Source organism: Histoplasma capsulatum (genome assembly GCF_000150115.1).
Source record: "Histoplasma capsulatum G186AR genomic scaffold supercont2.20, whole genome shotgun sequence".
In the NCBI taxonomy this organism is placed as follows: Eukaryota; Fungi; Ascomycota; class Eurotiomycetes; order Onygenales; family Ajellomycetaceae; genus Histoplasma; species Histoplasma capsulatum.
The window spans coordinates 229,485-253,842 of NW_025544820.1; the positions used below are offsets into that span (position 1 = coordinate 229,485).

Genomic DNA, 24,358 nt, shown 5'->3' on the forward strand with positions numbered 1-24,358 from the left:
CTCTTACAAAAAAAAGGATGAACGGAGTGGTTTTTTTTTTTATGTGGCTGAAATCTACCAGCACATTATATACGTGTGCATGTGGTCACTTTCCTTCTCTTGTGGTTTCCTAGTATTCTGTCTTGAATTCCTTGCGAGCTTCCTCAGGTAGTTTTAGATAGATACCTTTAGCCAAACGGAGAACATGGAGTATATTTATTCAGTCGTCACCGTTCTTGACTCACTAAGAAGGTCGATTTGCATCAATCAGGGCACCCTTTTCGCTGGCATGCCTCGCTATATACAGATCCTGGTGCCACCATAATGTATCATAGCGGGCGCGGAGGGAGGAGTTTCACTAACTCCAATCAATTGAGAGGAGAATCTTACGTGGAAGCGATGAAAATCAAGAAAAGAACATTTGGAAAAAGAACCTAAAATTCGAGAATAAACATTCAAAAAGGCTTGTGGTGAGTGAGTGAGTGAGTGAGTGAGTGAGTGATGTTTGCCTATTTCCACATTCGCAACCACCCAGCACCAATTACAGACTGGGATCCGAACAACAATTCTTCATATAAAATTTATTCTGTTCAATCTTCCGCTACCTCCCCCGTTGTCCTGTCCTTTACCTGATACTGTGATGGAGGCCTGTATGATTGTCTGGATTAAATCCAATCCAAAGTGTATATCGGGATCCTCTGGACAGCATCCTTAGACAGATACCCCATTCCGTCGCACGCGCGCTCAGCCCAATAACCCAAGAGATCATTGACCCGATGGCGGGTCTACTGTGATGCCCTTTTCCAACCTCCATCTCTCCACAATAAATTTGCTGCAGCCCTTGCATCGTCATTGTCTCTTCGTTATCTGCTCATGGAAGTCACTGTAAACTCGACCTCACGGTTGACAGGACATGCTTAGCACAGCATCCTTCACCGATCCCAGGCACGAGAAAAGCACTCGGTCATGAAGTTATACATAAGGGCATCATCATAACCATCATAGTAATCATAATCGTTCGAAAAACGCCCCATCAATCCATAAAAATAACTGGCTCGTCCGCTCCATCCCTCCACTGAACACCGGTTATTTTCCGGACGCTCCTATCACTGGCTAGATACATCAACAAGTATACATGCGGTGCAATTTCGCCCCAACTGTATATTTTGACCGTGACATGTTGCGCGGCATCGAGCCCTGCCTTCTGCTGAGAAGACTGGGTCTTTGCTGAACTTTGGGTGCTTGTCTGGGATGTAAGATCGATTACGGAGTGTGAATGGGAGGACAGACATTGCGAGCTGGGAGCTGGGGAGTTGGATTCGCAAATGCACCACACGCCCCAACCGGCACGGCCGTCGTCGGCGATGAATTTCGAAAGGAAGCCCCAGAAGTCGAAGAAGCGTTTGCTGGTCCAAGATTTGTTGGCTCGTGTAGGATTACAACTCTGAGACTGGGCAACATTTGAAGTATTCTTATGATTGTCTTTGGTGCTGGTGCTAGTGGGTGCGTCGGAGATGGTGAGGTTTAGAAGCCAGTAGCCACGCTCCAAAGTTCGTAAGGGGCGAGTTTGTCGTTGCGGGTTAAACACCCTGGACAGTTTGACTCTGTCAGCGAGCATTTGTAGCGTGGGCGTGATGTGAGTTGTAAATTGAGCTGTGGAAGAAGGCACGGGCCGTGGCGGGTTGATCTCAAGAGGCAAGGACGAAAGCCATTCTAGGGGTACGGCCGGGGCTGCTGATGCTGCTGATGCTGCTGCTGCTGCTGGCTTATCCAATGGCCGACAGGGCTCCGGCTGTGGAGGTAGATGCGAAGGAGCTGATGGCTCAGATATGGACGAAATGGGCGTAGCAGTAGTGGAAATAGAAGACGGTATGCATGCTGGGGAAGCTGAGAGTCGGCGGCGTTTTGCTTGAGAGATCTGGGTATCTAATGACGATCTTCCTATTTGAATGACTTTCTCCAATTTCCTGGGCGGGCTATTGTCCTTTTCAACATTCCAACTGGCTTGAAAAGAAGACTGGGATTCGGGAACTTCGCTGGGGGGCGTCTCGGTAACCTGAGAGCTTGGAATGGTTGCGTGAACGTTTGGAGGGCCAATTCCAGGAACTCTAGGAGGAGAATTACTCGTAGTCACGAAAGAATTCTCAACACCAGCGCCTACATCATTTTGTGAGAGGGACCTTTGAATTGAGGCCTCCGAAAGGGCCAGCAGGCCACAGGTGGTTTCCCCGAAACTCGGGCCCCATGTTGATGGCACAGGAGTACTCTTCGCTGAAGATACGGCAGTAGAGATGTCATGTAATGTTTTCTGTCCTCGCTCATCCAACTCTGAGATGCGAGGTGCACGGCTTTCACCCTGCGGCGATGTGTCGCGGACCTGGTGTGGAGATTCAGCGACGTCGTCCGTGCCAGTTTCGCTGCTTGGAGGGTCAGGATAAATCCTTATCCTTGACACTGGCTCAAATTCAAAATACGCAGCTGCGTGAGCCCGGTATCTCGCGTCGTCCTTTGCAGAACCGGGAGCAGAGATGTGGGTGAGTATTTCACCGCTGTTGGGCATCGGAGCGAGTCATCAGGCACTGCAATGGAACTCCAAAACCGCCATCGTCATTGTAAGATGCCCTTCGGGCTTTAGTACATGTTAGGTTTGATACAGTTATTTCTTGCCATATGTTGGTATTCTCCAGGGCTTCCCGGGCAGGTCGAGTTGCGGGGACCAAGTTGTGGTGATAGTTAGTTGCCTTCTATCCTGCTGATTAAGTTCAGTATCCAAAATAAGTGTTATTTACTAGGTTAACTACTTGGTTATTGCACTTCCTGATATCTCTCAACCCGGCGCAATCACATCCTCTACAAACCACAAATGGAGCAAGATTAAATTAACCATACCATTATTTGCTTGCACATTAATATAGCCCGCAAAGGACTAAATTGGTGTTAATATTAGTGGGGTGAAAACATTTGCCTACAACGAAAACCCAGACAGAGATGTCTGGTTGAAAAAATGGGTGAAGAAGAAACCGCCATGAGAAAAGAATATCAATCGCTTCGAGAGTCAGGCGCCCAAGCTTAATGGACGAAAATGCAAATACTTTCCAGCAATTCATCCCTCTTCCCCCCCCCCCCCCTCCCTTTCCTTCCCTTCTACATTTACTCTCTCCCCATGGCCTTTTCAATGGCCTCAAGACCAGCGATAACTTTTTCGTCGCAGAATTTCCTCCCAACAAGCTGCAGGCTCACTGGTGCCCCCTCGTATCTCTCTGGTCCGGTATAGAGATTATAATTATATCGATCCTTGTCGTTACGAGGTCGGTAATTCTCGTCGCGCGCATCTACTGCGGGGTCCACGGTGGTAACAGGGAAAACAGCACCGGGGTAGTCGAGTAAATTCCACTGTGCCGTGTAACCCCAATAACGAGCCGTTTCGTGTGGTGGAGCACATCCGGGCCCGACTGGGCACAAAATCAGGTCAACTTCACCGGTCGGAGAGGTGGCTGTTGCGGACCAGTGCTTGGCGTATGATTCACGGTAACCATCACGCTCAAGGCACAGCTGTGAAAAAAAAAAATTTTTTTTGTTGTCAGTTGGACTATGATTTATTTACCGGTGCGAGTGGGTTGATACAGACCTTCCAATATTCCGCCATGGTATGCGGTTTGACCGTGGGCTGCTCGTGAATAATAAATTTCGTTAACGGCAGGATGGGTTCACCAGATGCCTTCAGCAAATTAAGGACATCTTCACCTCCGTCCGGGAAGTATAGAGCGGAAACGATATCCCACGCTTCGGAGTGGTTCAGCGGCACCCAATCGACGACTTCCATCCCAGCGTTTCGACATGCATTGGCAACTTCTCGGAGCGCACGGAGCACTGGAGGATGCGGTTTAACAACACCATCGTCCCATTCAATAGCGATTTTCAGAGGCTTCGTTAAGGTGACTGGCGTCCATGGGATGGGGGTCAATGATGGGTCCCTACGCCAGGGCTCGCCATCCAATGCAACTTTCATAAACAGATCGATCGCTTCTCGACTCGTGCAGAGTGGGCCGTAAGTTGCGAGGATACTGTCGAAACCAGCCATTCCAGCCTTCTTGCCTTTGCCGGAAATCCGCGTGCAGGTCGGTTTAAAGCCGTATACACCGTTGTTGCTCGCGGGACAACGGATACTACCTCCAATATCACCGCCCACGCCCTTTTGGGAGTTTTAGTATTGAGCGGGTTCACGACTTTTTCGCGACGATATTTGTGTTTGTTGTAACTCACCAAAACACTCCCCCGCATTGCAACTAGAGCTCCTTCACCGCCGCTGCTGCCTCCTGAGGTGAGATTGCGGTTGTGGGGATTGACAGTCCTGCCGTATATATTGCTTGTGCATTCCAGATGCATAAGGAGCTGGGGGCCGGTGGTCCGAACATAGAACACACAGCCGGCATCATAAAGCGTATCATTCAGAAACCCTTCATCTGAGGGATGGTCGATCCAGCTGACGGTGGAGGCGTTGCATTTCTTACCTTTCATACCATGATGCTCTTTGATGGAGATCGGCAGCCCATGAAGAGGCCCTATAGGTTGGGTTAGGGAATCGAGATATTTCGCTCGCGCAATAGCCTCATCCCACATAAGTTCCGTAACACAGTTAACCTGTTTTCAAGACAAGGATTGATCAGCGGCACCGCAGCACCACGTACTATATATATAGTACGAAGGGGAGAAGGGCAATGGAGTGAGAGAGGACACGAACTGCATATTGAGCAACGGCAGCTCTGCGGAGGAATGCTCTGGTTAGTTCTTCAGAGGTAATCTCCCTGGCGCGTAGCATACGTAGAAGCGCAATGGCGTCGTAATTCTGGGTGAGGTCATGTTCGCGAGCCGTGAGGAGTTGCTTGGCCAGGTCTATTGAGCTCAATGGCAGCGGATCAGGCAACGGGACAAGCGGAGGGTCGACCCTGGCGAGAGTCGCATCGCGGTAATCGCGAACTGTCCGGGCCTTCTCCTCCCAAGATTCAATCGCCATTGCAAGCCACTTTTTTATGCTATTAAATTATGGCTCTGGGGTATACGCACACTCGGATAATGTGTGTTTAGTGGTTTGGGTAAGTTAATCCCGTTTAGGTAGAATGAAAACGATTCTATGCAGAACGGGGTTTATTATACTGGTGAAATAATAAAAGGACCCTTCCGCAGCATGCGCTTCAATCAATTCCCCTCATCCTGGTGATCGTAGTGCCACTTCCACATCTCTTCGCCCCGGTTATCGGTGGTTCATAGGCCTGAATGCCCCTCATTTTTTTGGGCGATGGTTCGGCTCCAATCAGCCGTGATCAAGCTTCGGGACACAGCTCGGCCCAGAGCATCAACATGTCGCAGGCCAGTTAACATTTGGCACATCGAGAATTTGCATGTCGGCATGGGTTGATACGTGCTGTTAGTGTGTAGCACAACCTTTGCTGGGTGTAAATAACCCAATTCAGAGTCGAACGGAACGGTGCGCGGTTTGTATCCCCCACCCTTGAAGCATTCATAACCAAACGATGAAAAGGAGGATGTGGGGTAATAGTTGTGGTATAACCACGCCAATTGATTCCACGTCAAACCAATTAGCATTCCGTTTTATGTGAAGACATGATTTTTGATATGGCGATGGGACCAACGGTGCAAGCTCAGTAGTCTAACTGACAACCTTAATCCCATGGAAGGCTTCGACACAACTCCTGAAAACTCACAAAGATCATGATCAATATTTAAATTTCGGTTTCGCGATTCTCTCAATATCATGGCCCTACCGTGAGCAACTTTTATTCCTTGACTGATCAGTGACTTGCTACACCTACGGTTTTAAACCATCCTCATTCTCAAAACTCCCGTCACCAGCCCTGGGGAATCTAGTACCATTAAGTAGAAGCCTATTCGTACCTCTTAACAGATATTGAACGATCTAGGGAATCCTATTCTCATAGGTTTCCGTCTAGTAGTTGTTGGGCAACTGCCCCTTCACAATTGGTATCATATCATATCATACGAGAAAATTGGGTTATATGGACTAAGTTGCCCACTAACGTTCTGCACGTGTATGCATGGGCCTCTATGATGCAAGAGATTCTCCATACACTTAACCCTTTCAGCCACCTGTTATGCAAGCTGTTGTAACCCAGCTCCTCCGGCCATTGCGTGCTTCCACAGCACTACTAGTTTCTTGTTTCAAGACCCGTGGCAGCGTAACTCACATGGCAGATCTCATCAAGCAAAGTTTCTTTTGCCAGATAGAACGTTGCTAAAGAAGAATACATCATATGCAATGAAGAGAAAAAATGCAGAAGCAAGCCTTGTATATCCCACAGAAGATCAAGCGAGAAGAGCTCTCGAAATCACAGAAGAAGTTTAAAGCAGACCTGGAGACACAGGGGGAGACGCAGGGGGGGAAGGAAATATTCGAAATACTCATGAGTCACATATCTAGCCCCATTCCTACAGCGTGTTTGATCATCCTGTGTTTCATATTTGATGGTACTCAGAACAGTAGCCATGACATGACCGATATCATCCGGGCTGAACCTCTATTCCCAGGAAAAGCACCATGGCTCCGACGGTGACAATGGAATTTTCTAATTCCTGCCAGTGTTGCCAAGGTTTGCCAGCAGAGCGGTATCAGTTCGAGAATGAGAACGGAAAGTAGATGTAAAAGAAGAAAGGAATGAAGGAAGGAAATGAAAATGAAAATGAAAAAAGGAGCAATCGGACGCTCTGACTCCTGTTTCAGAAGGGACTGGCGGACGTTAACGATGCACATCTGGTCCGGAGGCCAGGAGGCATGGATAGTGGGAGAAGATTCACCAAGGTGTTCTGCGGATGATACCATATAGCTGCTGATGTACAACTTTGCTATCTGGAAGAAGGGGCAACTCATCTATGGTCCCTCGCGTACATGTTTGGAATTCGAGTCAGAATACGATGTGGCCTGTCTCTTCACACCCGCTATTTTTGTGAAACCTTTTCTTATGCTTGTCTCATCGGAGGTTTGCTGAGCCACGGAGCACCCTAGGAAAGCTACATAGTGGCTCATAGAATTGGTATAGAAACCACTTCAAAGTCTACTCAGGCGTACCGGTAAACATCATATTTCCGGTGTGGACTTCGCCGAAAAACGAAGCTAAGAAGCAGCTCACTTCGGGATAAAGGGAGGCATCTCAACAAGCCAAAGGGAAAATGAAATTCTTTGCCGTGCCATCATCGTCCTCTGGCCTGGCCAGGGGAATGGTCCGATTGAATGAGGGCATTCTGTAAAACAGGACGCATTGACCTCTCCTGCTGTAGATTTTGAAAAAAACCCTGAAATTTTGTCCAGTTGAAAGTTGCATTCTGTCCCACGGGCCATGCTGGGATTGTCTGGCACCGATTCCTCCGCCACACTGGACACAAATCTGAGTTTATCTGTAGAGTTAACAGGTTTGAAGACGGAAACATTGGCCGTTTCTGAGTTCACTTTCAAGGTTTGAAGTCGTAGAAACCAACATGCATCCGCTCAAGCAGCCAAGCACAGTATGCACCATTGATCAGACGCGCCATAAGTGAAAGGATCTTATGCCCAAACCACCCCGTAGTCAATGCTGAACTCATTCAAGTTGATGTCCCGCGATCCCAGCATCTATCCTTGGAGAGGGCGTTGCAGCGTTTGGAAGATTCCATCCCAGCGGCTCCCACGGTAACAAGACGCCGCTTAGTACTATTACTCAGCATCCGCCCTGCCGTGGTTCCTAACAGCCAATTTGCCCCAGGCCCATTTCCTCCCCCGCGCAAACAGCCCTGGCTTGATCTGCAGCGCTGTATATCCTGTCCCCAATCGCCGGTTTGCCCCCTCTCTATCCAAAGGAGCAAATATATTATTGTCAGGCTTGTTGCAGATGGCCTCGATCGGACAGTACGATGATTCCACGCTGAGCGGGAGCTCAGCAACTCATGGTACGTATTCAATATTTATACATATATGCTAGTGTTTATCTATGCTCTTTGCTCTATGGAATCCCCTCCAGCTCCGGGTTTTTGTTTTGTTTTCATTTTCCTATTTTTCCCTCTTGAATACTTTACTCCCATTTATTATCCTCAAAATCTCTTTGCCTTGTCCGTCGCAATTGCGTTTGCCTATGTTCTCGCATTGCGCAAGAGTTGTTAGCGATATTTCCCATCAGAGCTGTTGTCAGCCTAACACGCTTCATCTCTTTCTATATGAATTCCTCCTCCTCATCTCATATTCTGCCCCAAATCTTTCATTGATTTTTTATATTTCTATATACTAGTATATACGCCCCCAAGCCCAACCTTCCTTATATTCCAGCACAACTCAAAAGGATGTTTGAGCTTTCGTTCCGTTTGAGCCCTCTCTGTGGCCAGCTTTCTATTCAAGCAGCATTTGCTCACTTGTTTGCGCTTTCGTTTTCCCCTCCGTGGGGCCATGGGGACACTGTAAACGGCGTTCTGCTCTTCTTTCATCGCGGAACTGAAATGCTGTTTACCCGTCTCTCAGGGTCCTCCACTGAAGGGCAGAAACGGTTGCGTGATGTTGCAATAGGAACCCAACACACAACCTCAAAGAGCCCATCACTCGTGAACATGTCCTTCCTGAAAAACTTGACCGGTCAGAAGAAAATTACGCGAGGTATACAATCCAAGGCGTTGATGACACACATACCAATTGCCCTATGCTAGAGATGGCACTAATGCGACGGACAGATGGAATACAACCAAAGCGCAGAGGGCCAAAGCCAGATAGCAAACCTGCACAAACACGGCGACAAGAATTAAATAGACAAGCTCAAAGGTACTAGCAGTCATTTTCGCGGAATAATACGGAAAGTTTGGCATAGTACGGCTGTGCTGACTCGATACCAGGACACACAGAGAGCGGAAAGAACAGTATATCAGAGCATTGGAGACGGAGATTTCACGATTAAGAGAATCCTACAGCAACGATATGTCGGCCTCAAATCTATCAATCCACGCATCCAATCTATCAATTCAACAACAGAAGAAAGTCTTACTGGAGCAGAAGGAAGAGAACGCGATGCTCAGACAGATTCTCACGGTACATGGCATTTCCTTCGAGGCGGAACTTGAAAGACGAAAAGCTGCCCTTCGATCCGGTGCCCGACACACCCATACACACACCTTTGGCGGCACTGTTGCTCATTCCCATCCACAACCCCATGCTCCGTCGCAAGCAGCCTCTCATTCGGTCTCGCAGGATCTCATGGGAGATGCGAACTACCCCATTGCTACGCCTCCTACTACGGCATCCGCCGTGAGCCCTCAGAATGGTTCTGATTATACAGATACACAGGGTGGAAGAAACATTATTCCTTCATATTCGGGATCTCAAGGGTTCCAAAATGAGCAGCCCGGTGTTCCCGCAGAATCAAATGCTTGGGGAGGCGATAGTTTGGTAGTGGACGACATACCGGGTATTTTTGAAAAGGAGCCGCAGTTGGGTGTTGAGTTCATCCTCTCGTAAGGAAGAGAGCAACCCCAACCACGTAAATCCTGCGTTGCGTGGCTAAACGCTTCATTTTCAACTAACGCTGATGCACAGCCTTGAAGAATCCTGCCGAACTCATATGGAATTTCTCTGCAGGCGAGCTGAGGACGACGAGGGCTCCGAGACGATATCCGGACACGCCTTAATGGCATCCTGCCCGCCCCCGACCCAAATCGTTTCCACAGAACCGGGTCAAATGTACCCCGTCCGGACTTACGATCTACCGTATCCAAATCTAGCAACACTTCTCAATTTAAGCCGCCAACTTGTCACAGATGGCCAGATCACTCCCATCATGGCGTTACAGTATTTGAAAAGCCACGACATGTATCCGTCATTGACACGAGAAGATGTGCAGAATATGATGGACGACCTTAATAGCAAAATCAGATGCTACGGGTTTGGCGCAGTGATGGAAGATTTCGAGTTTATGGACTCGTTCAGCAGCGTGATAGCGAGGAAGCTGGAGCCTCTCATGGATGCTGACCCTGACGATTCCATAGGCCTCCCAGCCGCGCCCAGGAAGCTTTCGTCGGACGGTCTGATGTATTCTTGAGACAAGCGGAGGGGAATGGCGGAAACCATTTTTGGGCGATATCTTACTTCTACATAGAAGAGGTTGACCGCACGCTAAAATGGGAATAGAAACAGGCAATTTCACGTGAAATTGTATTGAGTTTCCTCTTTGTATATTAATTTGTTTTACATTCTCTTTTCTCCTCTTTTTGTGTTATCTTTTTGACTTTTTGATTTGTTTATCTGTTACTCCTGTACTGCGTATGTCTGTTTTTGGTGTTTTATTAGCTCGTTAGTCAAGATAAAGTCTAAGCATTCAGGACGTTCTGGCTCTCGATAGTGTCTACTAGCTTTTTAAGGCAGTAATATATTACGCGTGTATTTTACAGATCTGTACACCCAACCTTAAATATAGGCGTTATGTAATCATGCCAAGACTTTCTCCCACATCGAGATATTAAACAAAAAAAAAGTCCGAAATTCAACAACGACGACGAGGACGACACCACAGCCGTCCCATCTACTCAACAACGGCACGTCGAAGAAGGACAGGAACCAGACATCATCATGGGTCCCGTTTCAATTGCAGATATCGTCGCATCCCTCCCTTCGGAGGACTCCTGGGGCCCTCCTGTGACGACTGAAACCACTCTCGATGGTGTTCCTTACGCGCCCTTCTCAAAAGGCGATAAGCTAGGCCGGATGGCAGATTGGGCTACAGAAGGGAAGGACGGAAGAGATGGGCGTGGTGGTAGACAAGCATATAACCGTATCTACAGAGGTTTGTACACTTGAAATATTATCATTATTATTATTATTTCCCTCCATAATTTTCGATATTGCCAGTTTGATAACTCATCCGGCGAAAAACTTCAATAGATCAACAAGTGTATGGTGCTGGGACGTCAAGTCTATTCTCCGTGCAGGTGGCCGAAGATGAGTCTTCCTTCTCCGTCGTCGATAATACGAGATCCTCTACGAAGACTCGTGGATTTGGCCGCGGCGGGGGCACAGTCTTCCGTGGCCGTGGCCAACGAGGTGGCCCGGGGCAACGCGGCCGTGGTGGCTTCCAAAGAGTGGGTGCGGGACGAGGCGGTCAGCCTGGAGGTGATCGATACTATGACAACCGTGGTGGCCGAGGTGGTCGGGGCCGCCGATTTGGGTGGAGAGACTACGACAAACCACAGCGTAACCGTGACAGCTCGGTTCACATCCGCACTGAGTGGAACATGCGGGAGGAGATTGACTTCACGAGACTTGCGAAACTCAATCTCGAGACTCCGGATGGCGAGGATATCGACAATTATGGATTTCTGTACTACTATGATCGCACATACGATAAGCCTCCCGTGAGAAACACGGAACGGAAATTACAGTCCCTTGATCGTGCTGCGTACAATGTCACCACAACCGCTGACCCAATTATCCAAGAATTGGCCGAAAAGGATGAGGCCACCGTCTTCGCAACGGCTGATATCCTTTCCATGCTCATGTGCGCTCCTCGCAGCGTGTATTCTTGGGATATCATTATCATCCAACAAGGCAACAAGATTTACTTCGATAAACGCGACAACGCTTCCATCGACTTGGTGACTGTCAACGAGAACGCTCAAGATGCTCCCCTTGAAGCCTCAGAGGCTGGAGGAGCCAAGCAAGATTCCATCAACACCCCCGGTGCCCTCGCCATCGAGGCCACCGTCATCAACCACAATTTCGCTCTCCAGACTGTAATTGAATCAGAGACCTCCAAGGTCGACTTCGCCAACCCTAACCCATTCTATAACCCCTCTGAAGAGACCGAGCCCCTCGCATCCAAGGCCTACAAGTACCGCCGCTTCGACCTCTCACTTGAGAAGGATGAGGAGCAGCTCCAACTAATCGTGCGCACCGAAGTCGACGCCGTCGTGAAAAACAACATTAGTGGCGATGACCAGTACCTGACCATCAAGGCCCTGAACGAATTCGACCACAAATCCCAAGGCGCCGGCGGCGCGCTCGACTGGCGCACAAAGCTGGTCTCCCAGCGCGGCGCCGTCGTCGCCACCGAGATGAAGAACAACAGCTGCAAGCTTGCCCGATGGGCGACGCAGGCCATCCTCGCCAAAGCCGACATGATGAAGCTCGGCTTCGTGTCGCGCGCCAATCCGAAATCAGCGTCTGCGCACATCATCCTGGGCGTCGTGGGCTACAAGCCGCGCGAGTTTGCGGCGCAGATGAACCTGAACCTGTCGAACGGGTGGGGTATTGTGCGGACGATTGTGGACTTGGTTCGAGGGTTGGAGCACGACGATGGTGAAGACGGCGGTGACGGCGACGTGCGCAAGTTTGTGCTTGTGAAAGATCCGAATAAGCCTGTTATTCGACTTTATCAGGTTCCGGTGAATACGTTCGATGAGGATGAGGATGCCGGGGTTGAGACGGTGAAGGAGGAGAAGGAGTCAGATGAGGATGAGGAGTAAAGGCAGCTAGTAATTTCTTTTTCTTTTTTTTTTTTTTCTTTCTCTTTTTTTTTTTTTTTTTTTAAATTTACTCTTCCTATTTGATTACTTGGTTGATTAAAAGCGTCGTTGACAGGGTAGATGACGCCGTTTAATGACACCTTCTCCTTTAGTTTTCTCAGTTCTACAGCTTACCTCCCCGAATATGTGATAGATGATGGTAATGCCACTTTTCCGTATTTTTATATTCCACGGATATCGGGAAAAATATGAGAAGTTAATGTAAGGGGTACTTTTTTGTTCCTGTACACCCCGGCAGAATGAAAATATATATACATATATATAACGTAGCATGCGCAAAACACCTCCCTAGCTCGAGTGAGAGACTGCGAATGTCACGAAAGAAATCATTATCAGATCCATTAACCATTCAGCTATCCCTATTACTATATTTTCATAAACATTCACCAATATGCAACGCGATTGTAGTCTTCTCTCCTAAATGCGTTTGCCCTCACACAATTTCTTCAGGGAAACAGCAGTGGCCGTTCAGAATATGAGACAGGAAATGAAGGAAATGAACTTGAAGAAGTAAAAAAAGTATATGGGAAAAATACCAGGTAGAAGAATCAATATATAAACATGCATATATATATATATGTCCGCTTGAATATTGTAACAAAGAAACAAAGTCAATCAATATCAGTCAATGGATCAGGCCCAGCATTCATCCCACCATCATACAGATCGCAGCCGTTCAAACACGACTTTTGCGACTGTTTGCCTTTACTTAGCCCCTTCGCTTTTCTCATCGTATATCTCCTCTTGCCTAACTTCACCTTCACAGTGGGCTACCCCGAAGCTAAAAGGAGCCACTTAACAGAAAACATATAGTCGAGAACAAGCAAATTAAGTCGTTTGGGACAACAAGATAGCAGCATAATACGCCAAATAAACCCATACCGGTTCCATCAATCATTCATAAATGGATAAAAGTTATATAGTAATATAAGTAAGAAAATAGAAAAACAAGGAGCTCTCAAAACCCAACTTAGCGAAGTCAAGAGAAGGGAAAAAGTGACAATAGAGCTACAGATAGTTAACAGGGGAGGATGCAGAAAGGGGAAAAAATATAGAAAAAAGAGAAAAGAAAGGTCACGAGTCCCAGTGAAGTCGCAATCACAATAAGTACCTAATCCAATTCGAATCCAGACAGAACAAAACAAATAAAGAGCAGAAAAAGAGGACAGGAAAGAAATGAAATTCATATCATGATATATCGTCACAAATCACATCGTAAAGAGAAAGCGGAGGCGACGACAAAAAATACAACAGCACAGGACGGCTGATCTAGAGATCGAGATGATAAACATTTACCGTGTATCGATCATTGTAGAGTAGATAGAGCAAACTGAACCCCCCAACCAAACCCTGCTCTCTACTCTAGTCTTAATCATCATATCATGACCGGCGTATCCAATCTAGCCCCCTCAGCCTCCTCTCCCTACTTTTCTCGCGCCGTTTATCACGTTCGGATGCACGCGGCGTAGCTTCAGACTCGCCATCGGCCACGCGATGATCGACCATACCAATACCAGCCGCAGCACCATATGTATCTGGCGCAAGAGTACTACGCGCCTTTCCTGGGTTAAACCCGCTCATCGTAAGTGAAGTCGCGGGGCGCGGTGTAACATCTTCACCAGGAGAATCGGCTAGGTTGGTGGTGACGACGGGAGTGCGCTGTTGTTCAGTGGTGTTGGGTGGGGTTGTTGTTGTTGTTGTAGCGGCGGACCCAGTGGTGATTGGTAGTGATGTTGAGACTAAGGGTGGGGTGGTAGATAGGGTTTGTGGGACCTGTGATGTAGCCGTGTGCAGGGGATGAGATTGAGAAGTGGGATCTGGTCGTTGCTCTGCCAGAGCATCGGAAGCCGCTTGCTCCGACTCCACGTTTCTAGATTCTGAATGCGGTGAATGTATTTGAGGACGTGATTGAACAACAAAGGTTGTTCTCGTGGTGGAAAAAGGATCAGTAAATGCAGATGATTCCTCCTGCTCCCTATCCTCCAGCAAGGTTTCCAAGCCATCATCCGCAATTTGTAGGTCAGCAAGAGTTTCCTCCACGGCGTTAACGCTCGGACCCGGTGCACCAACAACTAACGACTGTGTCGCCTCGCCATCTGGAGCTGTGCTTCCGGGAGTAATAGCAGTAGGGGCCGGAGCATCCACCCCAGCACAACTACCACTCAAAACCTCGCCAGCATCACTAACAACACTACCACGACTATTTGTCCGCATCATCTCCGTCCCCAATTTGGATCCAGAGCGCTTTCCCTTCTCCCGGGCACCCAGAGGACTCTTTAGCCGGCTCTGCGAATTGGAAATGCCGAGCTCCTCGTCCTCATCATCACCAGATTCAGCGCCTTCATACTTCCTCCGCCCATGTGATTCCCGCTTCGTGCGAATGTCTTCGACAGAAGGCTGATTGCGCTGGGTAACCACACCCATGCCTGCCGCGGGAGTTGTCATTGCCATGGAAAGAACTGTTGAGGGGGCGGATGCTGCATGGGGGACTGTTGGAATCTGGGGTGGCGAGGACATGATGATGGGAGCTGATCTTGGGATGTTGGGCTCATCAGAGATACCAAGACCACCACCGCTGCCACCACACTGGGAATTTCCCCAATCGTCCGTGGCCTGCCGGCTGATGATGACGGGCAATTCTTCCTGTTTCATGGACTCGACATCGCCAAAGTAGCTGCTGCCAATGGAATCTTCGCGACTGGAGCCGCGGTAGGAACTTGTAGGGACAGCCACAAAGCTGGATGACATGGAACTTGGGCTGCCTTCTGGTGGCATCATTGAGGATGCCAGGCGGGAGCTAGCTGGTGCTAGAATGGGATGATGGGCTGTGAGGCTGAGTTGGTGATCTTTCGGCGGGGGTTTCCACTGGCAAAATTTGTGTAGGGTCTCAGTGAGTTTAGAAAGAGTTGGGGGTTTCTCGATAAGCGCATCGAAGTGGTGGGTTTCCGGAAGGTCTTTGAGGTAGCCAGTACAGCAGATGATAGGAGTATGTGTATTAACGCTCTTGGTATCGCGGATCATACGCGCCACATCTGCGCCGTTGAGCTGTGGTAGTTTGAATTCCATCATGATGATGTCGAATTGGACTTCGCTGAGCGCATAGCGCATGGCCTCCGATCCGTTGACAGCGGTGATTGTGCGGCATCGTAGCTTTTCAAACAACCTTTCCATAACCAGTTTCGAAACAGGATGATCCTCGCAGATCAGAACATCCAGGGGACGGAAATATGGGCCCTCAGCAAGATTTATCTGTGACATCCGTCGGGAACTCTGCCGTCGTCTCTGGACCTTCAGAAGAGCCTTGGCCTTGGTTCGTGGATCTTCATTATCAGACGATGAGGGTGAAATATCAAACAACTGGCTCCGGCGCTTATGGTGCCCAGGTGCAAAAGGCTCTTTAGACGGCGCAGCTTCGCTATCCTGAGAACCAATAGTCTGCGACCTCGATCGCGAAGTCGGCGCACTACTCTGGCGCGGCTGGGAAGGACCACCCGACTTATCAGGAGAAGGCGTTGCCGGCTTCACATACTTAACAGGTGATGAGGTGGCAGAAGTCGACATCATCTTAAAACTGGTTGATAAACGTGGAGGTTCAGGGTAACTCCCAGGCGGCAGTGATCCGCCGGACTGATGGGAAAATGACGAGGAACCGGATGTCTTCCTTCGTTCATGATGCTGGCCCGTACTAAACTGTACTAGAAGGGGTGATGAAGGCTGTGAAAGCCGACTGGGGGACGAAGAATTCGCCTGACTAAGACTGGATGGCGATCCTGGACGATTTGTAGCTTTGTTCTGCGACAAGGTCCTTTGCAACGGCATTGGTAATAGAGGACTCCCCTCCAGCGATGGACCAGAGCTGGACGCAGATGTATTCGTTGGGATTTGCCTTTGCTGTGCCTGCATGGCCTCCATTCGTAGTTTCTGAATGACATCCTTATTCGCCCGTTCCAACACAGGCAGGTTCTTGAAATTAAAATTCCCAAAGTCATCCGCTAGAACAGGTTCGCTAAGTCGTCTACTTCGAGTATCGCGTACATGTGGCGGGATATGGAGCGGCATCAACCCGCGTTTCAGAGAATTCGCCTGCGTGCGAACTTTGTAAAGAGCATCGTGGGGTCTATCAGGATAATCCGGTCCTCCTGTAGCGGCGGGAGGAGAGAGCTGATCTTCCAATTCCTCCGTAAAAGATTGAAGTGTCGCGCCGCGGGCGTCGAAGTACTCCGTATCCTCCGGATTCTCCGGAGCGGGAACAAACTGCGCTTCATCTTCCAACAACGTATCCCAGTTGATATCCGCGAACCATGGATGAGCCCGAACTTCAGCACCCCCATTGAGGAATTTCTCAGATGCGTTCGAGCCAAGTCGTTCCTCTGGATTAATCGTCATCAACTTATTCATGAGATCTTTTGCTTCGGGCGTCACCAGCTCATCAGCTTCTTCAGGCCAATTAATTCTGCGATTGAGGATATTCTGGAAGACTTCGTCCGGGGTCGACGCGTTGAAGGGGGGATATCCGTAGAGGAATTCAAACAGTATACAACCAAGAGACCACCAATCGCTCATCTCATCCTGCCCAACACCATTAATAGTTTCCGGGGCAAGATAATCAGGAGTCCCGACGAAACATCGATTATGATCCTCCGGGTCGAAAAGGGCCATGGCGGGAGGCATCAAAGATTGCTGAGGCGGAGTACTATGCTGACCAGACACCGAGGATGTAGGATAGCTGGTACCCGTCTGTAAAGGGAACAGGTGCGGAGAATCGCTTCCTTCACTTTGAGTCTCTTCCTCGGCGAGGTGGCCCTGTTGTTGCTGTGGTTGTGGAGGAGGGAATGACGGTTGTGGTTGAAATGACAAGGGATGCGGTGTATCGCCACCTTCATACAGTGAAAACCCCCGAAACATCCCTGTCAAACTGTCACTACCGCCGCTATCACTTCGATGCCCGGAAGCTCGTCTCGACGTCTCCCGATTGAACGACGGCTCCTTATTCAGGCTGAAATAAGATGGTTGGTTCATCAGCATAGGAACCTCGGGAGTCATCGAGGGAGTAGAAATTGGCGACTGAGTTGATGGAAAATCAAACGAGGCCGAGCGCGACGAGGTCAGTGACGTTGCGCGAGTAAAGGGTCCCGTCTTAAGCAAATCCGGTGCGGGCTCATTCGGGTTTTTGAGAATTCGCTTTTGACGGCCAACGAGTCCCATACGCGAAAGGCCAAAATCAGTTAACTTCAAATGGCCCGTTGGTCAATGAGGAGGTTATCCGGCTTTAGATCGCGGTGGACAATGCCCCTCTCATGAAGATGTTCAATGCCGAGAACCACCTCTGCAACATACTTCTTGGCCCAGTCTTCTGACAGGCCACCGAGAACTTTGACCAGAGATGCACAGTCGCCGCCGTTTAGGTATTCCATAACAAGGTACAAATAATCCTTGCTCGAGAAAGTCCAGTAGAGCTTCGCGACAAAATCACTCTCACCCTGCCACATCATGATCGCCCGTTCAGCCTTGACGTTTGTAACCTGATTCTTGACAACCATATCTGCCTTCTTCAAGACTTTAATTGCAAAGTACTCAGCAGTTGATTTCTTCTTAGACAGGTAGACACTGCCAAATGCGCCTTTGCTAATCGGCTTGATGATCTCGAAGTCTTTGATAGAAGGAGCAACCGCCCGTGGGGGTGGCGGATGACTTACAGAGCTAAGATGCGGTGAAACAGGAGTCTTTCCCAGGTCAGGAGAAGTGGCAGACGACAACCTACGATGATGGTGGGGAGGTGGTGGATAATATGGATGCGTATTTTGGGTAGCAAGCTCAGAGTTACTGAGCAGCGGCGACGTCATTGGCGATGTGAAGCTTTCGCCCATAGATAACCGCGGTTTGGACAATCGAAGCGGGGAATGTGGTGGATTTCGGGCGGGGGATTCTCTGCGTGGAGACACTGACATACCGGGTAATATAAGACTTTGACGTTTACGGTCCTTGGAGCTTGTGGTACGACTTAATCCCCGTTCAGAGGATGGAGATTCGGTCCGTCGTGCACCAGCGAAAACCGATGACAGTATGCTGCTATCGCTATCCCCCGCGTCACTTTCAGCGAGTAATGAGCCTCTCTTAGATTGCTGCGACTGGCTTAACAAACCGCCAACACTCCTATGCGAGCGGGGCGTTGGGCACTCCATTGGACTACTGGAGCGGGTCGAGACAGCGACAGACGAAGGTTGTGGTCTCTCCGACTGGGAAGCAGAGTGTAATAGAGGTTCTGAGCCGACTCGTAACGTAGTAGCTATTGCAGACGGAGCAGGCAACGAGGATGGCTGGGATGACAAGTTGGACGGTGCATCGAGGACCTGAGACCGTGTTGAGCATTGGCCGTCATCCTGCAAATCTCCCACAACGCTATGGCATGAACCCGATGAATCGCTTAGTTCCCCAGCAGCAATGCGTTCCGCTTTACTCATCGCTGCGGAAACACACTCCTCAACGAGAACTGTAAATTCGACGCGAATACGCTCACTATATTCTACAATCTGACGATGGCGAAACACAGCATCCACCTTGGCACGGGCAAAGCGCTCAGTGTCCGCGGAGAGCGCGGCCAAACCCTGTTCTTGATCAAGAGTATTGCTACTGGGAGATTGCCACTGCAAAACCTGTGATATCCGAGATTCTGACTGGGGAGATTGTGTTCGAATTTCCTCACCGACCTCGGTTCGCGCTTCTTTAAGTGCTGGGGTATTAATTTCCAGGGCGGTATCACAAAGATCCAAAATCAATTCCACGATTCGCGCAAGCGGTCGTCGAACAGCAAAGGAAGAGCGTGTGCGAACATGTCCTCGACCTGATGTTGATGGATCACGTGAGAGTGGTGGTGTTCCTGAAGAGGATGACGAGCCCGAAGTCAAGCCTGAGGAAGGTATGGAGGGTCCAATGGGTAAATTCTTATACTCTGCTTTAGGCCCTGCGAAGGGGCTCGAGTCTCCCGAAGCTGACCTGCTTTTGCGAGCTTCTAAAGCATCCAAGACCTTAACGATGGAATGGCGATGTTCATTCAAATTGTCCTGCGCCATCTGGACCTCCATCTCCGCCCCATGCTCTTGCAAACATAGCTCTGAATGTTTCTCGAACCACCAAGAAGGGATTTGGCGTTCGCAGATTCGACATAGCACTTGCGGGAGAAAAGGTACATGGGAGGGATCTCGAGATCCAGCTTCCGCGAGAGCGGTCAGGTAATTGGCAAGTACTTCTGCGCCAACGCCGAGTGACTCGACGAGGAGTGGAGGAAGATCGATTGTAACTTCCCGCGGCTGGGTAGATGGACGAAGCATCCACATAGTCTAGATAGCATCAGCAACCTGGTTATTGCAACACTCCCAAGCCTAATAGAAGATAAAAGCACAGAATACTTACATGACTCTCCGTGCTAGGGGATCGGTCAAAAACCATAATCCCCTGGCCCTCGAGATTCAAAATATGGTCGTCTTCATCGCTCTCACTTTTTGTCTCTTTCTCCTGGGCCTGAACAACATCAGTCAATTCCTCTTGCTCTTTCTCTTGCCCATGCGCTTCGGCTTCCCCTCTCGCTCCGCCTTCTCCTCTGCCTCCCCTTTCATCCTCATCACCCGCCCATTCACTTACACCCTCCCCGTCCCCCTCCCCCTCCCCCTCCCCGGTCTCCCGCCTGAGGAATGACGCCGGCCCAGTCCTCACCGCAAATCTAACAATATGACTCTTCGAATCATCAATTTTCATCCTCTCAATCGCATGCTCAAAAGCCTTTTTATTATCCAGCAGAAGCTCTGAAATCAACAAACCCTCAACATCCTCGACGTTCGTGCCCACCACTTCCTTCCACGACGGGCTAACCCACCTAATGCGCCCATCCAGATCGAGATCGACGATGACATTCAGTGTCTGCTCGGCGGCTTCCTTGAGGTCTTGGCGTTCTTCGCGGATATTTTCGCTGATCGTGCGGGACATTGGTTGCGGAGAGGGACTGCCACTGCTGGTATCGCGAGCTTCCTGACGGAGAGCATTGACGGCCGGGGGCGCGAGGAAGCGATAGGCGTTGGGAGAGGGGTTTGGAGTGTTTTCGGGCCCATTGTCAGCCATTGTAGACCAAAATAGACTATATATGGCAGGGGGACCAGTTGTTGTTGTAACGTTTCAATTCCTTGTGAATAAGGGATAGTATTGGGAGCTATCAGTCATTCGACGTATAGATGAAGTACAATTCTTTCGTCACGGTAGGTAGATTGTTGGTGTGTCGCGCGGGGCGGGGTGGTTATGCCGCTGTGTCTCTGCGGGGGCACTCGGAGGAGGGGTGAGTGGATGGCCCAACGGAAATGAGATAGGTATTAAGTTAGGCAGATAGGAAATGATGGAATCACAGCAAGAGAGGACTGCCTCTGACCAGGCCGGCTAAAGCGGTGCCCGGAAGCAGCGTTATAGCCTCATCCGTGAGCATCAACTATCCATGACAAGCATTGAACCCAGAGCTGACGGAGCAGGAAAACACTGTATAACGAAAAAGAAGGGCGCAAGCAAAATGGGCGCAGAATCGTTTGATGTCTCGTTGCCAGCTGGGAAATATGGATAGGCCAAGTTAATCGAAGGTTTTGAAGGGGGTAAATGGGTGGATCGAGGGATCTGATCGGGTTACAGATATGATCTCAGCAGCTAGCAAACGAAGGGGTTTGCTGAGGGAACGCTGCCTTTTCTTTTCTCCTCACTTGTGCCTCTTATTGTCTCAATTCTCGCTGATATGTCTCCTACGCATAGGATTGTTCTTCTTTGAATTCCTCGTCGTCTCTGGATCCCTTGCTCGTTGTTAGACGAAGTCGAGCAGTGTCGCTCCCCCTCTGAATGAAACAGAAGAGGTCACAAGGCGATGGATGGTGCTAAGTCCATCCACCTAACGGTCGAGATTCCTGCAGGTTATCTGTAGGTTTATGTGTAGGTCCCGCCTGTAGCCAGGTAACTTATTGGAATAATGCCCACGGCAGACACGCAGGGCAGAGATTCGCTATTCAATCAGTAGAGGCGATGGATGGCTGAGTAGGACGCGGGGAAGCACAATGAAACGAAACTAGTCGGGGAACACAGTCTCAACAAATATAAGGTAAATAGATATACAACGAATAGTTAAGAGGAAGATATAACGGCCAGGATATCTGAACCACAGCGCTCGAGCGCAGACACAGTCACTGAATGTGCGAGATCAAGGACTAGGACAAGGTGTATGTATGGTATTGTATCCGCTGGTGTTGTTCCAGGCTGCCCCAGGCAGAACAACACAAAGCACTGCCAAGAAACGGTACGCGGTGTGTAAGCTTGGTAACGCCGAATTGTCGTGGAAATAAGGAGTGTATAAATCATGCAAGAAACAAGCATGCTTTGCTCGCTCTGCCTGCTGTGGAGCATTATAATCAGTTGTATAATACATTTAACAATAGATGAGCTGTATTCCGTTGATCTCCTTTATATCAATGTTGTATATATTCCCTCAATTTCCATAGAAAAGAGCGGTAAATAAGTAGTCAGAGGAATACAATCAACTGCAGCTATAGAATTTACTTGATCATCTAATTTAGAAAAAAAAGTCACAGTAAAAGAAAATTTCATTGAGGAGAATAAGAATAAAAAGTAAAAAATAAATAAAATTACAAAGTAAAATTAAAGACAAGAGAAACGGAGAGAAAATCCTACAAATCCTTCTTCGACTCAGACGCCTGCTCCCTCTCCAACACGGTCCCCACAGACCTAACCACCCCCTCCTCCAACGGTACAACAGGCATATACCCAAGCCGTCTCTTCGCCTTCTCACACGAATAATACCGCGTCATACACGAGAACCGCACCTCCTTCCTCGACATCCGCGGCTTTTTCCCAAACAGCCCAAACATCATCTCCAACAATCCCCCAACAACCGTTAGAGCCCCTTCCGGCAGCGCAATCGCCTTCTCAGGTTCGACTATCTTGCCCATCAGCGCCCAGACGCTCCGCGCCATATCCCAGAAGTACACGGGGCTGTCGTTGGTGATGTTGAACGCCTCTCCGTCGACGCGTTCGTGGTCCAGCGGTGATGCAGCCCCGGATTCTAGACGTTTAAAGGTGGCCAGGAGGTATTGGGCTGCGAGCATGTGACCGTAAGCGACGTTGCCTGCATAGGTAAAATCGAAAAGGTTGTCGTTGTTGCCGAGCTGGAATCGGAGGACGAATGGAGAGGATTTGCGGGCATGGTCGGTCAGGCCTTTGGTGAGGGTCGTGTCGCGCTCACCGTAGATACCGGCGGGCCGGATGGCTGTGGTCAGCATTCCTGTTGGCGAGGCTTTGTTGAAGTTCAGGACTAGAGTTTCGGCTTGGGCCTGGAACAAAATAATATGTTTTAGAGTTGAAATCGATATTCATATCGTGCTAATGAGAGAGGAAAGGGGGAAATAAAAAATGAAAATGAAAGAACTGAAGACCCACCTTCGTCTCTGTATAATACTCATACTGCAACTTCCCCGTGATCAACGGCCATTTCTCATCCGCCCGAATCAAATCGCTATGGCAATCATGTACCACAGACGATGAGCTCGTATACACAAATGCCTTACACACCCCGCCCCACTCACCCTTTAAACCCCCCGCAACCTCCAGCAAATTCCTCGTCCCATCCACGTTGATGCGATACAACAATTCCGGCATCGACTGCATTGGCGGTGGAGAGACAGTATGGATCACAACATCCGGCTTCACCTTCCGAAACACCTCGAGCAACTGCTCGACGGACATGATGTCAGCCTCATAGTAATCTGCGCCAGGGTAGCGGTTGTGCAGCGTGCGCAAGTCGAGGACGGAAACTTTAGTGTTTTTGTAGGTTGGGTAGCGGTTGGAGAGCGGAGGGACGGCGAAGCGGGTGTCTAGCTCGCCATTGGTTTTGCGGACCCGGCTTGGGATCATTCGATCCTGTGTGCTGTCACTGTTGCTGCTGGCGTTGGCCTCGGAAGGAAAATTGAGGAGCTGGTCGACAATGTGACTGCCCAAGAAGCCGCAGCCGCCTGTTACGAGGACGGAGCCCAGCTCAAGAGTATTCAGGGTGGCCATGGCTGGCTATCTTCTTTCCTTTCTTTTCTCCTGATTCAATCCTGGAAAATTCAGGGGACGAGTCGCCCGGCGGGTGGGGAAATGGCTGGGGCAACACCAGAGCTGAATTATGTGCGATATGTTCAATGCTATAGATGATGCATTTGGATATACGGTATAACAAAAAAGAAGGAAAGTAGGAGGTTCAACGGGTTAGAATTGTTGAATATTAAACATGTGCTGAAGGAGCTCGGTGTAGGTGGAAAGATCCCGTCAGAGGGCGGTGTAATTTTGGTAATCCGAGACACACAAGAGTTTCTATAAACAGCTTCCATTAAAAACCACTAGTAAACTAAGGAACCATTGCTCTACAGTATGTATGAAGGTGCCAGAAGTGCCAGAAAACAAACACAAGAAGAAAATATCATAGAAAGACAACATGTAAAGAAAAGCCGCTTCTGTAAGAAGAAAATAAGAGAATTCCCATTACCAAACGCATCCCATATTAGAAACAAAGAAAAGAAAAGTGCAAAAAAAAAAAAAAAAAAAAAAAAAAAAAAAAGAGAGAGAGAGAGAGAGAGATAGGTCGAGAAAAGAGAAAGGAAGAGAAGAGGAAACGGAAGACAAGGCAATACAAATTCATGTACCATATGCAAGGATAACATCTTATCATCAAAAAAAAAAAAAAAAACAAAAAGAAAGAACCGGGGATAGAATCCTGCTACATAGTTATTAAAACCTAAACGAG

At 49.0% G+C, this 24,358-nt stretch overlaps 6 protein-coding genes across 6 annotated transcripts; 2 read left to right on the forward strand and 4 right to left on the reverse strand.

The window, feature by feature from the left end:
• Positions 1 to 396: 396 nt before the first annotated feature.
• Positions 397 to 2,539, reverse strand: HCBG_09054 (uncharacterized protein; the record flags this gene model as incomplete). The annotated part of the gene is made up of 1 exon (XM_045436103.1): positions 397 to 2,539. The coding sequence occupies one exon, from the start codon at positions 2,537 to 2,539 to the stop codon at positions 1,013 to 1,015; it is 1,527 nt and encodes a 508-aa protein (XP_045283255.1).
• A 590-nt stretch (positions 2,540 to 3,129) lies between these two features.
• Positions 3,130 to 4,993, reverse strand: HCBG_09055 (acetamidase; the record flags this gene model as incomplete). The annotated part of the gene is made up of 4 exons (XM_045436104.1): positions 3,130 to 3,531; positions 3,584 to 4,171; positions 4,243 to 4,620; positions 4,721 to 4,993. The coding sequence occupies 4 exons, from the start codon at positions 4,991 to 4,993 to the stop codon at positions 3,130 to 3,132; spliced, it is 1,641 nt and encodes a 546-aa protein (XP_045283256.1).
• A 2,851-nt stretch (positions 4,994 to 7,844) lies between these two features.
• HCBG_09056 (uncharacterized protein) lies at positions 7,845 to 10,346 on the forward strand (the record flags this gene model as incomplete). Its single annotated transcript, XM_045436105.1, has 5 exons — positions 7,845 to 7,935; positions 8,543 to 8,629; positions 8,704 to 8,791; positions 8,863 to 9,477; positions 9,560 to 10,346. The coding sequence occupies 4 exons, from the start codon at positions 8,584 to 8,586 to the stop codon at positions 10,059 to 10,061; spliced, it is 1,251 nt and encodes a 416-aa protein (XP_045283257.1).
• A 180-nt stretch (positions 10,347 to 10,526) lies between these two features.
• Positions 10,527 to 12,480, forward strand: HCBG_09057 (translation initiation factor eIF3; the record flags this gene model as incomplete). Its single annotated transcript, XM_045436106.1, has 2 exons — positions 10,527 to 10,802; positions 10,901 to 12,480. 2 exons carry the CDS (start codon positions 10,589 to 10,591, stop codon positions 12,478 to 12,480), a joined length of 1,794 nt encoding a protein of 597 aa, XP_045283258.1.
• A 1,440-nt stretch (positions 12,481 to 13,920) lies between these two features.
• Positions 13,921 to 20,652, reverse strand: HCBG_09058 (serine/threonine-protein kinase ppk18; the record flags this gene model as incomplete). The annotated part of the gene is made up of 3 exons (XM_045436107.1): positions 13,921 to 17,769; positions 17,826 to 19,877; positions 19,951 to 20,652. 3 exons carry the CDS (start codon positions 20,650 to 20,652, stop codon positions 13,921 to 13,923), a joined length of 6,603 nt encoding a protein of 2,200 aa, XP_045283259.1.
• Positions 20,653 to 22,023: 1,371 nt separating this feature from the next.
• On the reverse strand, positions 22,024 to 23,869 carry HCBG_09059 (C-3 sterol dehydrogenase/C-4 decarboxylase; the record flags this gene model as incomplete). Its single annotated transcript, XM_045436108.1, has 2 exons — positions 22,024 to 22,907; positions 23,014 to 23,869. 2 exons carry the CDS (start codon positions 23,629 to 23,631, stop codon positions 22,245 to 22,247), a joined length of 1,281 nt encoding a protein of 426 aa, XP_045283260.1.
• Positions 23,870 to 24,358: the final 489 nt, after the last annotated feature.